Source organism: Marmota flaviventris, chromosome 8 (genome assembly GCF_047511675.1).
Source record: "Marmota flaviventris isolate mMarFla1 chromosome 8, mMarFla1.hap1, whole genome shotgun sequence".
Classification (NCBI taxonomy): domain Eukaryota; kingdom Metazoa; phylum Chordata; class Mammalia; order Rodentia; family Sciuridae; genus Marmota; species Marmota flaviventris.
In genome coordinates, this window is record NC_092505.1 from 51,937,061 (window position 1) to 51,952,215 (window position 15,155).

At 34.9% G+C, this 15,155-nt stretch overlaps 1 protein-coding gene across 8 annotated transcripts in view; it reads left to right on the plus strand.

Moving 5' to 3' along the window:
• Window positions 1-15,155, plus strand: part of Dlg1 (discs large MAGUK scaffold protein 1) — a 267,031-nt gene that overhangs the window by 169,462 nt on the left and 82,414 nt on the right. For all 8 annotated transcript variants that reach the window (XM_071615213.1, XM_027935952.2, XM_027935953.2 and 5 more), the window contains one exon: window positions 2,257-2,401. In XM_071615213.1, coding sequence (XP_071471314.1) covers window positions 2,257-2,401 — 145 coding nt within the window. The remainder of the gene's footprint in view (window positions 1-2,256; window positions 2,402-15,155) is intronic.

Below are 15,155 nucleotides of genomic sequence, written 5' to 3' on the forward strand. Positions count from 1 at the left end.
TTAAAAATTCAGGCAGTCCTCACTTTGCATAGCAGTATAGACCATTAGAATTATCATGCTGGTGAAACCTTGCAAACAGTTTTAATAATCACTGAGTAAAATTGACAGTTCTTCTATGACATTTGAATTTTGGGGTCAAAGCATTAAAAATTCTATAGTCAATTATGAAGGTATAAATTAGAGAAAAGAAAAATACATTAAAACTAATATTTTAGTACACTATAATTTAAAACATAAATGTTGATAATGCTTTATTTCATTAGTAAATCTTGTAAAATGTTGCAAAAGCATCAAAGACCAATGTAAACCTAAAGCAAGGAGAAGGAAGAAAATTTATTATAATAAAGATTAGAACAGAAGTAAATGAAACAAGATATAGAAAAAACATAGACAAGATCAACGATACCAAAAGTTGGTTCTTTGAAAACATCAACAAATTGCCAAGCTTTTAGCTAGACTGTCCAAGAAAATAAAGAAGACTCTTAATTTCTAAAAGCAAGGATGAAAACAGGGACATAAGAGAATGTACTATAAACAACTGGACAGCAATATCTTAGATAATTTAAATGAAATGGACAAATTACTGGAAAGAAAAACTACCACTTTTGTCCAGTGTTATACTAGAAATTCCAGTCAGGACAGCAAAAACAGGAAAGATAAAACATTCAGAATAGAAAGGAAGGCACTGAGGATGTAGCTTAGTGGTAGAGCACTTGCCTAGCATATGTAAGTCGTGGGTTCGATCCCAAGCCCTTGAGGGCGGGGGAATAGAAAGGAGATATAAAACTGTATTATTTGCAGATAACATAGGAAGTCCTAAAAAGATTAATAGAATTAATAAACAAGTTTATAGTGTCAGTACCTAAAAATCAGTTACATATCTATATAGAAGATAGCTGAATTGTCAGTAAATAATTGAAAATACAACTCAATTTGACTATTAACAGTGGAAGTACAAATTAAATATAACTGATGTACAAAGCACACACATCATTTTATATTCAGTGTTGACAGAGGTATAAGTGAATGGACATTCCCACATTCTGTAATAGTAAATGTAAATTTACTGAAGCCACTTAGGAGAAAAAATTTAAATATCAATCTGAGAATTATTTAATAAAGTATGGTATAAACACACAATGGAGTACTGTGCAACAGTTTGTTTTTTAAGGTAGTAATTCTGTGTTCCAATGTGGAGCAGTCTCTACTGTACTTATTATTAAAAATCCGGGGCTGAGGTTGTGGCTCAGCAATAGAGCACTTGCCTCACATGTGCAAGGCCCTGAGTTCGATCCTCAGAACCATATATAAATAAATAACTAAAATATTAAAAATCCATTTGCAGGGGGCGGGGGTTGTAGCTCAGTGGTACAAAGCTTGCCTCACACATATGAGGCACTGGGTCCGATCTTCAGTACCACATAAAAATAAATAAATAAAATAAAGGTATTATGTCCATCTACAACTAAAAAAATATTTCTAAAAATCCATTTACAGAGCATAAGTTGTAATATGGTCTCATTTGTTCAAAAAAGGAAAAAAAAACTAAAATGTACCCATACACATTATATTCATGAATGCCTAAGAGGAGGTTGAGGCTGGTGGAATAAAAAGACTAGTGGCTGAAATCAAGATTGGCTATTTCAATATATTTTGTGTATTTTCAAAATAACAGTGACCAAAATTTCCGACAAGAACAGCTTAGAGGATGAGAAGTTTATTTTGGCTCACAGTTTCAGAGGTGTTCACTCCATGGTTGACCAACTCCATTACCCTGGGCCTGAGATGAGACAGAAAACCATGGCAGAGGTACTCTGCTTGTGGTGGCCAGAAAGCAGAAAGAGAAAGTAAGGGGAGAGTAAGGGGCCACAGGAGATGAACGTTTCCAAGGCATGCCCCCAGTGACCTACCTCCTCAAGCCATCCCCCACCTGCCTACAGTTACTACCCCGTTAGTCCATTTACACTAGGATGGACCAGTTAGTTTACAACTCTCATAATCTAATCATTTTACCTCTTAATATTCCTGCATTAGCACAAGCGCTTTTAAAGGACACCTCATATTCAAACTATAATAGTTATATAAAAAAAAAAAAACTTTGTGATGATATGGACAGTAAAGATGGGTATTTTCTTTCTATATAGCATACTTTGTTTTCCTTAAATCACTCCCAGTTTCCCCTATATTTTCATGTAATTTTTTTTTAACTAAAGCAATGTTTTTAAAAAATAAGTATCTCTTGGGATTTTCTTTTAGGTGAATAGCGTATGCTTAGAAGAAGTTACTCATGAAGAAGCAGTAACTGCCTTAAAGAACACATCTGATTTTGTTTTTTTGAAAGTGGCAAAACCAACAAGTATGTATATAAACGATGGCTATGCACCACCTGATATCACCAACTGTAAGTCTGTTTGCTTAAGCTTGCTAAAATTTTTTTAATTGATTTTATTTTTTTAAATACATGACAGCAGAATGCATTACAATTCTTATTAAACATGTAGAGCACAATTTTTCATATCTTTGTATATAAAGTATGTTCACACCAATTCATGTTTTCATACATGTACTTGGGGGGTTTTGTGATTTTTTTGCATTATAATTCTTATTACACATATATACCACATTTATCTTATTTCTTCAGATGAAATGTTCTCAGTGTAATAACATTTAAACATTGTAGGGCTGGGGATATGACTCAAGCGGTAGCACGCTCGCCTGGCATGCGAGCGGCGCTGGGTTCGATCCTCAGCATCACATACAAATAAATATGTTGTGTCCGCCAAAAACTAAAAAATAAGTATTAAAAAATTCTCTCTCTCTCTCTCTAAAAAAAATTGTAAAATTTTAAAAGAACTCTTAATCATTTTAATCTAATAATTTTTAAAAAATCTATTTTAAGTGAGAAACTTAAATAAGAAGATGTAGTCCTTTTCCCCCTTTACTGCTTAATATTTAAAGCATTGATTCTGAGGCTTCTATGTAAATAACAATCACTAAAGGGAATTTGCAAATGATGCTGATTATTGTCCTGTTCTAATAGTTTTGGGCACGAGCACAGAAAGTTTATTAACAAGACTAATTTTGATGCTTCTTCCTGGAAAGATAGACTACAACTTCTATTCAATGTTATATGGAAATTCTAGCCAAGGCAATTAAAAATAGAAAATAAAAGATACTCAAAATAGAAAAGAAGGGATTGGGGATGTAGCTCAGTGGTTCATGGACTGCACTTTGAGAATCACTGCTTTTCAGTAGTTCCAGAAGTTAAGGGATTTTCTGTTCTCTCAGTACATTAGAAAGAAAGTACTGTGGCGGGGCATGATAGCGCACGCCTGTAATCCCAGAGGCTTGGGAGACTGAAGCAGGAGGATCACGAATTCAAAGCCAGCCTTAGCAAAAGTGAGGTGCTAAGCAACTCATTGAGACCCTGTCTCTAAATAAAATACAAAATAGGGCTGGGGATGTGGCTCAGTGATTGAGTGCCCCTCAGTTCAATCCCCAGTATAAAAAAAAAAAAGTACTATGTTTGTACTTTAAGCTTCTAGTGTATTGCCTATTGCATGCAGCCCAGTTGTGTTGCATACAGTCAAATTGTTATTAAAGTACTTACGTGCAAGTTTCTTCCCTGATTTTGAGTATTTTAAAATGTATAAGCTGAGATGAGATTTAAATGTATTTTAATAGGGTCGTGTTGACTGAAAAATGGAAGCATTATATGTTCTACACATTGAATTAATGTTAAAAGAACCCATGAATAGTAAATATCTTAAATGTACTTTGTAATTTCCTTTTGTGTGTTCCCTTTTTTAGTTGTGATTTTTGTAAATGATAGTATTTTCACTTTTAAAATGATTAAGATATATATAATTATCATTATAAAGTAAATACAAATTATATTATGAAATCTATTTACTGTCCCCCAATCATTCATCTTTGTTATCTGCTCATTGATTTAATTACTCAAGTATAACGAATTATTTTCTTAATAGAATTATCCTTTCTAATGGACAGAGAACTTGTACTTCTTTTATGTCAAAGGCAAGTCAAAGCATGCTAGTCAATTTGAATGCAACCCATTTGAAATTCTCACATACCCTTTGTCCTACACATGCACTTCATATAAGGACTTTGTATATTTTTTTTTGTTGTTGTTATTTAAGATGCAGTAATTCTAGTAAGAATCTGATTCAAGTATCAGTCTTATTCTGAATATTGTCTCTTCAAGACAGCCACATGCACATTTGGCATAGTTGTTTCACAAATTGAGAAAGGAGTGCCCTAATTATGACCAAACATACAAATTGTCATGCTGCTTCTTTAATTAATATGTTAAACAGAAAAAAAGTCATTTTATATTGAATTATCCTTTTATGTATAATAGCATAACATTTAAAAAATGGTAGAACTAGTTCTAAAGTATGATTAATGATTGGTTATCTGTCATAAGGGCAAAAGCTTGATATTTATTTCTTTGTTGTTGTTTCTATTATTAAATGAATAGAACATTATGAAAAAGTTTGCAGTTCACCTTGCTAGTTTATTATATTTTACTTTCACTTCCTCAGCAACTACAATTATGAATTTTATTGCATTCTTCCAGTCTGGTTTTTTTGGGGGGTTTTTTGTTTGTTTGTTTGTTTGCTTTTATTTTTCAGTTTTAGGCGGACACATTATCTTTATATGGTGTTGAGGATCGAACCCAGCATCCCATGTCAGGCGAGCATGCTACTGCTTGAGCCACATCCCCAGCCTGTTTTTTTAGATTTTTTTTTAAGGTGGACACACAATATCTTTATTTTTTATTTTTATGTGGTACTGAGGATCGAACCCAGCGCCTAATCCGTCTACCACTGAGCCACAACCCCAGCCCTGTTTGTTGTTTTTTAATATTTATTTTTTAGTTATATGTGGACACATCTTTTTTCCTTTCCATTTTTCCATTGCAATTTTTTTATTCTAATTTGTTATATATGTCAGAATTCATATTATTAATATAGAGCACAATTTTTCATACCTCTTGTTGTATATAAAGTATATTCACACTATTCGTGCCTTCATATATGTACTTACAGTAATGATGTCCATCTCATTCCACCGTCTTTCTTACCCCCAAACCCCCTCCCCTTCCCTTCCTCCCCTTAGCTCTATCTGGAGTTTATTTAATCCTCCCATGCTCCCCTTCCAGAACCCCATTATGAATCAGCATCCTTGTATCAGAGACAACATTCTGCATTTGTTTTTTTGGGTTGGCTAACTTGACGTAGCATTTATATTCTCTAACTCCATCCATTTACCTGCAAATGCCATGATTTTATTCTCTTCTAATGCTGAATAGTATTCCATTGTGTATATATACCACATTTTTGTTATGCATTCATCTACTGAAGGACATCTAGGTTGGTTCCACAGTTTAGCTATATAAATTGTGCTGCTGTAAACATTGATTTGGCTGTGTCCCTATTGTATGCTGTTTTTCAGTCCTTGGGTATAGAATGAGGAGGGGGCTAGCTGGGTCAAATGGTGGTTCCATTCCCAGTTTTCCAAGGAATCTCCATACTGCCTTCCATATTGGCTGCACTATTTTGCAGTCCTACTAACAATATATGAGTGTGCCTTTTTCCCTACATCCTCGCCAATACTTGCTTACTGTTGTTTGTATTCTTAATAGCTGCCATTCTGACTGGAATAAGCTGAAATCTTAAGAGTAGTTTTGATTTGCATTTCTCTAATTGCTAGAGATGTTGAACATTTTTTCACATATTTGTTATTTGATTGTATGTTCTCTTCTGAGAAGTGTCTGTTTAATTCCTTGGCCCATGTATTGATTGGGTTATTTGTTTTTGTTTGTTTGTTTGTTTTGGGGGGGTTGGTATTAGAGTTCTTTATATATCCTAGAGATTACTGCTTTATCTGATGTGCATGTGGTAAAAATTTGTGCCCAAAATACAGGATTTCTGTTCACCTCACTGATTGTTTCTTTTGCTGAGAAGAATCTTTTTAGTTTGAATCCGTCCCATTTATTGATTCTTGATTTTAATTCTTGTGCTATAGGAGTCTTATTGAGGAAGTTGGGGCCTAATCCAACATGATAGAGATTGAGGCTTACTTTTTCTTCCATTAGGTGCAAGGTTTCTGGTTTAATTCCTAGGTCCTTGATCCACTTTGAGTTGAGTTTTGTGCATGTTGAGAGATAGGGGTTTAATTTCATTTTGTTGCATATGGATTTCCAGTTTTCTCAGCACTACTTGTTGAAGAGGATATCTTTTCTCCAATGTATGTTTTTGGTGCATTTGTCTAATATAAGATAACTGTAGTTATGTGGGTTGGTCTCTGTGTCCTCTATTTTGCACCAACTTTTTGTTTTGTCAATTTTTTCAATTGTTTCTTCTGTTTCAATTTCATATTTTGGTGCCAATATCATGCTGTTTTTGTTACTATTGCTCTGTAGGATAGTTTAAGTTCTGGTATAGTGATGCCACCTGCTTCACACTTCTTGCAAAGGATTCCTTTAGGTATTCTGGGTCTCTTATTTTTCCAGAAGAATTTCATGACTTCTTTTTTTTTAATATTTATTTTTTAGTTTTTTAGGTTGGCACAATATCTTTATTTTATATTTATGTGGTGCTGAGGATTGAACCCAGTGCCTCATGCATGCTAGGCGAGCACTCTACCACTGAGGCACAATCCCAGCCCATGACTTCGTTTTCTGTTTCTATGAGGAATGTCATTGGGATTTTGATTGGAATTGCATTAAATCTATATAATGCTTTTGGTACTATGGTCATTTTGACAATATTAATTCTGCCTATCCAAGAACAAGGTAGATCTTTGCATCTTCTAAGGTCTTCTTTAATTTCTTTCTTTATCATTCTGTAGTTTTCATTGTAGAGGTATTTCATTAAGTTGATTCCTAAGTATTTTATTTTATTTTTGAGGCTATTGTAAATGGGATAGTTTTTCTCATTTCCCTTTCAGAGGATTTGTCACTGATTTATAGAACTGCCTTCGATTTATGGATGTTGATTTTGTATTCTACTACTTTGCTGGATTCATTTATTAGTTCTAGAAGTTTTCTGGTGAAATTTTTGGGGTTTTCTAGGTACAGAATCATATCATTGGCATATAGTGCTATTTGAGTTTTTCCTTTTCCTGTTTATATCCCTTTAATTTCTTTCATCTGTCTAATTGCTCTGGCCAGTGTTTCAAGAACTATGTTAAATAGAAGTAGTGAAAGAGGGCATTCCTGTCTTGTTCCAATTTTTAGAAGGAATGCTTCCAGTTTTTCTCCATTTTAGAATGATGTTGTCCTGGGGTTTAGCATAGATAGCTTTTATGATGTTGAGAGATGTTCCTGTTATCCCTAATTTTTCTAGTGTTTTGAACATGGAGAGGTACTATATTTTGTCAAATGCTTTTTCTGCATCTATTGAGAAGATCATATGGTTCTTTAAGTCTATTGATGTGATGAATTACATTTTTTGATTTCCGTATGTTGAACCAACCTTGCATCCCTGGGATGAACACCTGATCATGGCCCATTATTTTTTTGATATGTTTTTTATTCGATTTCTCAGAATTTTATTGAAAATTTTTGCTTCTGTGTTCATTAGAGAAATTGGTCTGAAGTTTTCTTTCTTTCATGTGTGTTTGCCTGGTTTTAGAATCAGGGTGATACTGGCCTCATAGAATCTGAGTTTGGAAGTTCTCCCTCTTTTTCTATTTCACGACATAATTTAAGGAGTATTGGTATTAATTCTTCGTTAAAGGTGTTGTAGAACTCAGCCGTGTATCCATCTGGTCCTGGGCTTTTCTTTGTTGGTAGGCTTTTGATGGCATCTTCTATTTCATCATTTGAAATTTATCTGTTTAAATTTTGTATATCTGATTCATTTTGAGCAAATCATATTACTCTAGAAATTTTTCGAAGCCTTTGATATTTTCTATTTTATTGGAGTACAAATTTTCAAAATAATTTCTAATTATCTTCTGTATTTATATAGTGTCTGTTGTGATATTTCCTTTTCCATCATGTGTTTTAGTAATTTGAGTTTCCTTTCTCTCTTTTTCTCTTCGTTAGCATGACTAAGGGTTTGTCAATTTAATTTATTTTTTCAAAGAACCAACTTTTTGTTTTGTCAATTTTTTCAAAATTTCCTGTCTTCTAATTTTGGTGTTTGTTTGTTCTTCTTTTTAATAGGGCTTTAAGACGTAATGTTAGGTCATTTATTTGGTGACTTTTTCTTCTTTTAAGGAATGAACTCCATGAAATAAATTTTCCTCTTAGTACTGCCTTTTTAGTGTCTCAGAGATTTTAGTATGTTGTATCAGTGTTCTCGTTTACCTCTAAGAATTTTTTAATCTCCTTCTTGATGTCTGTTGCAACCCGTTGTTCATTCAGTAGCATATTGTTTAGTCTCCAGGTGTTGGAGTAGCTTTTATTTTCTATTTTATCATTGTTTTCTATTTTCATTTCATTATGATCCAATAGAATGCAGAGTAGTATCTCTACTTTTTCATATTTGCTAAGAGTTGCTTTGTGGTCCAATGTGTGGTCTATTTTAGAGAAGGATCCATGTCCTGCTGAGAAAAATGTGTATTCGCTTGTTGAAGGATGAAATATTCTATACGAGTCAGTTAAGTGTAAGTTATTGATTGCATTATTGAGTACTATAATTTCTTTGTTCAGCTTTTGTTTGGAAGATCTATCCAGTGGTAAAAGAGGTGTGTTAAAGTCATCTAGAATTGTTGTGTTGTTGTCTGTTTGACTCTTGATCTTGAGAAGTGTTTGTTTGATGAACGTAGATGCTCCATTGTTTGGGGCCTATATATTTATAATTGTTATGTCTTGTTGGTGTATGGTTCCCTTGAGCAGTATGTCGTGTCCTTTATCCTTTTTGATTAACTTTAGCTTGAAGTCTACTTTATTTGATATGAGGATGGAAACCCCTGCTTGCTTCCACAGTCCATGTGAGTGATATGATTTTTCCCAGTCTTTCCCCTTCAGTCTGTGGCTGTCTTTTCCTATGAAATGATTCTCTTGGATGCAGCGTATTATTGGATCTTTTTTTTTTTTGGATCCAATCTGCAAGTCTATGTCTTTTGATTGGTAAGTTTATGCCATCAACATTCAGGATTATTATCAAGACATGATTTGTATTCCCAGACATTTTTGTTTATTTTTGGTATTTAACTTGACTTGGTTTTTCCTTTGATTAGTTTTTCCTTTAGTGTAATACCTCCCTCTGCTGATTTTCATTTCCTCTTCTTGGAATATTTTCCAGAGGATGATCTGTAGTGCAGGCTTTCTAGTTGTAAATTCTTTGAACTTTTGTTTATCATGGAAGATTGTTATTTCATCATCAGATCTAAAGCTTAATTTTACTGGATATAAGATTCTTGGTTGGCATCCATTTTCTTCAGAGCTTGGTATATGTTGTTCTATGATCTCCTGGCTTTGAGGGTCTGGGTTGAAAAATCTGCTGAGGTATGAATTGGTCTCCCCCTATATGTGATCCGATTCCTTTCTCTTGCAGCCTTTAAGATTCTATCCTTAATCTGTATCCTAGGCATTTTCATTATAATGTGCCTTGGTGTAGATCTGTTGTGATTTTGTATATTTGGTGTCCTGTAAGCCTCTTGTATTTGATTTTACAATTCATTTTTCATGTTTGGGAAATTTTCCGATATTATCTCATTGAAGAGCTTGTGCATTCCTTTGGTTTGAAACTCTGTGTCTTCCTCCATCCCAATAACTCTTAGATTTGATCTTTGGATGCTATCCCATTTGATGTTCTGTTCATGGTTTCTTACTATCTTCACTGTGTGGTCAACTTTATTTTCCAGATTGTATACTTTGTCTTCATTATCTGATCTTCTGTCTTCCAAGTGCTCTAGTCTGTTGGTGATACTTTCTATTGAGTTTTTTATTTGGTTTGTTTCCTTCATTTCAAAGATTTCTGATTGGTTTTTTATCTTTTTGTTGGAGTGATCAATTTTTGCCTGTATTTGCTAATTTAGGTCATTCTTTAATTCACAGATCATTTTAATTATGAACAAAATTCTGAACTCCTTCTCTGACATTTCATCAACTTTGCTGTCCATGGGATCTGTTTTTGTAGTATCCTGATTTGTTTGGGGCACTTTCCTCCCTTGTTTTTTCATGTTGTCTACGTGTCTTCCCTTTTTGCAATGTGGATCTGAGATATTACATTTTCTACCCTATAATCTTGTAGTATCTGTGCAGATTATCTGTACCTCACCTTGCTGCTGGGCTTCCAGACCCTGCAGGTGTCACACAGTGGAGCTACTGCAACTAAAGATGGTGGCAGCAATAGTAGAGGTAACTCAAGATAGCAGTGGAGGTGCCCCAAGATAGATGCAACGTCTTTCAGAGATGGGACTGAAATGGTAGGCTTTACACTGGCTTTGGGAGGCCTGCTCCAAGATACAGTTGCTTCTAGGCCCTCTTTGTAGTCGAAAGGTAGAGCTACTATGTGGGGAAGACTTTGGTGATGTCTGCAGTGTCCCTAGATGGAAGTGGGTTAGGCCTGAGCTCCCATTTGGGGGCAGGGAGAGTAGATGACAAACCCGGACCTACCCTGAACCTGGGTCCTGTGCAGGTTGGCGAAGGCGGATCTTGGACAGGCTAAGTCTTTTCTTTATATGCAATTCTTGAAGGTTTTGTTTGGGCCTTTTAAAGCATTTGTGTTTATAATTTTTTACATAAATGATTTTTACCTGTTAGCTTTCCTGAAGCCCTTGTTATCAGATCATCAACTTATTGTCTATTCCTTATATTGTAATCACTTGGTGTCCTCCTCAAGGATTAGGCTTTAGTTACTGATATTTGAGTGCAAGACCATTGTTTTCTTGCTACTTTTATCACATTATCATTTCTAGTGATAGCCAAAGTCCACACTGATGATTCATCAAAAATGCTGGCTTTTTGATTTCTTGATCTCTTCCTAACTATCTTGCCCTCCATTTCAGCTTAGGTGCTTTCTTCCAAGATGATACTTTAGACCTTATCTATAATTACCAATACCTTCATCATCTCAAAAATATCAGTTTAAATTATCCCACTCTCTATCTACACTCATCAATTCATTTACCCCTGCTCTAACTACCAGTGTAGTCTCATTTTGACCTTCCACTATTTGATATCACTTTGTTGCCTCCTTACATTTCAGTTTTCATGTTTTACTTAGCACAGACTCCATGGTTTGTAATGATACTCATTTTCATACACATATCTTCCAGTGTTTTGACCCTTCCTTCTTAATTGGCAAAATCTCAACACTTCTTCAACCAGACTCTTATCTTATCCATTCCTACTCCCTGAAAGCAAAATGTGACTGGAGAACAGCACAAATTTGTGCTGTCTCTTAATTATGCCCATTAATCTTAGGTGGAGCCTTGCTCTTGCCTAAGTCATTCTATTTCTCAGTGATTCCTCAAACCTCCTTCACTTGCCATCCAACTCCTCAGTCATAGCTGATGGCCTTGAAGAGAAATTCCTTAGTCTTCTCTTTTCAAATATATCTGTGTAAATACCTTTTTTACCCCAAATTCTGCTTTTCCTTGTTTTATAATGGAATAACTGTTACTGTTCCTATGGGAAAAGAGGTCTTCGATTTGTATATTGAATCTCTTCTTTTTCATGAATTTTGCTTTCCCAATTCCCAAAATCTTTTTTGCCTTTTTTGGGGATTTAGCTCTGTCTCTTATCTACTTACATAATCACATTCTCTCTCTTGGATTATTTACCGTGAGCACACAAACATGCTACAATGTTCTTTTTTTTAAAATTTGTTTTAATTAGTTACACATGACAGTACAATGACCTTGATATATCATACATTTGAATCAGATGGGATATAATGTCTCATTTTTCTGAGTATACAGATTGCAGAATCACATTGGTCATGCATTCACATATATACACACAGTAATAATAATGTCTGTTTCATTCTACTATCCTTCCTATCTCCCCAATCCCTCCCCTCCCCTCCCACCACTTCTCTCTCCCTAATCTAGGGTAACCGTATTCTTTTTTTTTTCCCTCACATCTTCATACATGTATTTTGTATAACAATGAGGGTCTCCTTCCACCATCATGCAATTCCCTTTCTCCCTCCCTTTCCCTCTCACCCCTCTTCCCTATGTAGAGGTAATCTTCTTCTCATGCTCTTCCTCTCTTCCCCATTTTGAGTCACCCCCCTTATATCAGAGAAGACATTCAGCATTTGTTTTTTGGGGATTGGCTAACTTCACTTAGCATAATCTGCTCTAATGCCATCCATTTCCCTGCAAATGCCATGATCTTATTATATTTTAATGCTGAGCAATATTCCATTGTATATATATGCCACATTTTTAAAATCCATTCATCCATTGAAGGGCATCTGGGTTGGCTCCACAATCTAGCTATTGTGAATTGTGCTACTGTAAACATTGATGTGGCTGTGTTCCTATAGTATGCTGTTTTTAAGTCTTTTTGGTATAGTCTGAGAAGAGGAATAGCTGGGTCAAATGGTGGTTCCATTCCCAGTTTTCCAAGGAATTTTCATACTGCTTTCCAAATTGGCTGCACCAATTTGCAGTCCCACAGCAGTGTATGAGTGTACCTTTTTCTCCGCATCCTCGCCAGCACTTACTGTTGTTTGTCTTCATCATGGCTGCCATTCTTACTGGAATAAGATGGTATCTTAGAGTAGTTTTAGTTTGCATTTCTCTGATTGCATTTGTTGATTGATTGTATATCCTCTTCTGAGAAGTGTCTGTTCAGGTCCTTGGCCCATTTGTTGATTGGGTTATTTGGTTTTTTTTTTGGTGTTTAGTTTTTTGAGTTCTTTGATACCCTAGAGATTAGAGCTCTATCTGACGTGAGAGGGGTAAAAAGTTGTTCCCAGGATGTAGGCTCCCTATTTACCTCACATATTATTTCTCTTGCTGAGAAAAAAGCTTTTTAGTTTGAATTCATCCCATTTGTTGATTCTTGGTTTTAATTCTTGTGCTATAGGTGTCTTATTAAGGAAATTGGGGCCTAGCCCAACGTGATGGAGATTAGGGCCTACTTTTTCTTCTGTTAGACGCAGAGTCTCTGGTTTAATTCCTAGATCCTTGATCCATTTTGAGTTAACTTTTGTGCATGGTGAGAGATAGGAATTCAATTTCATTTTGTTGCATATGGATTTCCAGTTTTCCCAGCACCATTTGTTGAAGATGCTATCCTTTCTCCAGTGCACACTTTTAGCACTTTTGTGTAATATAAGGTAGTTGTAGTTTTGTGGGTTAGTCTCTGTGTCCTCTATCCTGTACCATTGGCCCACCAGCCTGTTTTGGTGCCAGTACCATGCTGTTTTTGTTACTATTGCTCTGTAGCATAGTTTAAAATCTGTTATAGTGATACCACCTGTTTCACTCTTCCTACTTAGAATTGCTTTAGCTATTCTGGGTCTCTTATTTTTCCAGATGAATTTCATAATTGCTTTTTCTGTTTTTGTGAGGAATGCCTTTGGGTTTTGATCGGAATTGCATTGAATCTGTATAGTGCTTTTGGTAATATGGTCATTTAATAATATTAATTTTGCCTATTCATGAGCAAGGTAGATCTTTCCATCTTCTTAGCTAAGGTCTTCTTTAATTTCTTTCTTTAGCATTCTGTAGTTTTCATTGTATAGATCTTTCACGTCTTTTGTTAAGTTGATTCCAAAGGGTTTTTTTTTTTTTTTTTTTTTGAGGATATTGTGAATGGGGTAGTTTTCCTCATTTCCTTTTCAGAGGATTTGTCACTGATATACAGGAATGCCTTTGATTTATGGGTGGTGATTTTATATCCTACCACTTTGCTGAATTCATTTACTAGTTCTAGAAGTTTCTTGGTAGAGTTTTTTGGGTCTTCTAGGTATAGAATCATATCATCAACAAATAGTGCTAGTTTAAGTTTTCTTTTCCTATAGTTATTCCTTTAATTTCTTTTGTCTGTCTGATTGCTCTGGCCAGTGTTTCAAGAACTATGTTGAATAGAAGTGGTGAGAGAGGGCATCCCTGTCTTGTTCCAGATTTTAGAGGGAATGCCTTCAGTTTTTCTCTGTTTAGAATGATGCTGGCCTGAGGCTTAGCGTAGATAGCTTTTACAATGTTGAGATAAGTTCCTGTTATCCCTAGTTTTTCCTAGTGTTTTGAACATAAAGGGGTGCTGTATTTTGTATTTTCTGCGTCTTTCGAGATGATCATGTGGTTCTTATCTTTAAGTCTATTGATGTGATGAATTACATTTATTGATTTCCGTATGTTGAACCAACATTATATCCCAGGGATGAATCACACTTGATCATGGTGCATGATCTTTTTGATATGTTTTTGCATCCGATTTGCCAAGATTTTATTGAGGATTTTTGCATCTATATTCATTAGAGATATTGGTCTGAAGTTTTCTTTCTGCTATAATGTTCTTTATCTCATACGAGTACAGAGAGACCGTCAAGATAACTCCAAATATTGCTCCTTTTTAAAATTTAATATCACAGTTTTCCTACTATGTAAAGAACTTCTTCATATTAAAAAAGGAAAGAAATATACCCAAATAGAAAACTAGGAGTACTAAAAGTCCTTTTATTTAAGAAATGGTACTTAGACTACTCATAATAAGAGAAATGCAAATTAAAACTACACCATTACTTGGTAGGGGATGTCAACTTTCCTTGTTTTTTACTTAGGGGGGAAAAACTTTTAAATTAAGGTAATAAGAATGGTTTTGCTATTACGTTAGCTTTTATTTTCACTTAATTACAATGTTGGTTCTATAAGATCTTTTATATTTTTAATGCACAATAATTGTATATAATATATATTGCCTATTAGCTAACTTTTCCTGAACTCTGACCAAAATACCTGACAGGGTCAGTTTAGTGGAGGAAAGATTTATTTTGGCTCATGGTTTCAGAGGTTCAGTTAGCCAACTCCTAGGCAGAAGCATCATGATAGAAGGATGTGGCAGAGGAAAGCTTTTCAGCTCATGGCAACCTAGAAGCAGAGGAGATGGGCAGGAAAAAATAAACCCTTCCAGGGCACACACTAGTGACCTTCTTCCTCCAACTAGATAGTCTGTTCAGCTCTCCGGAGCCCTCATGATTCATTTCTTCCCTGAAAAC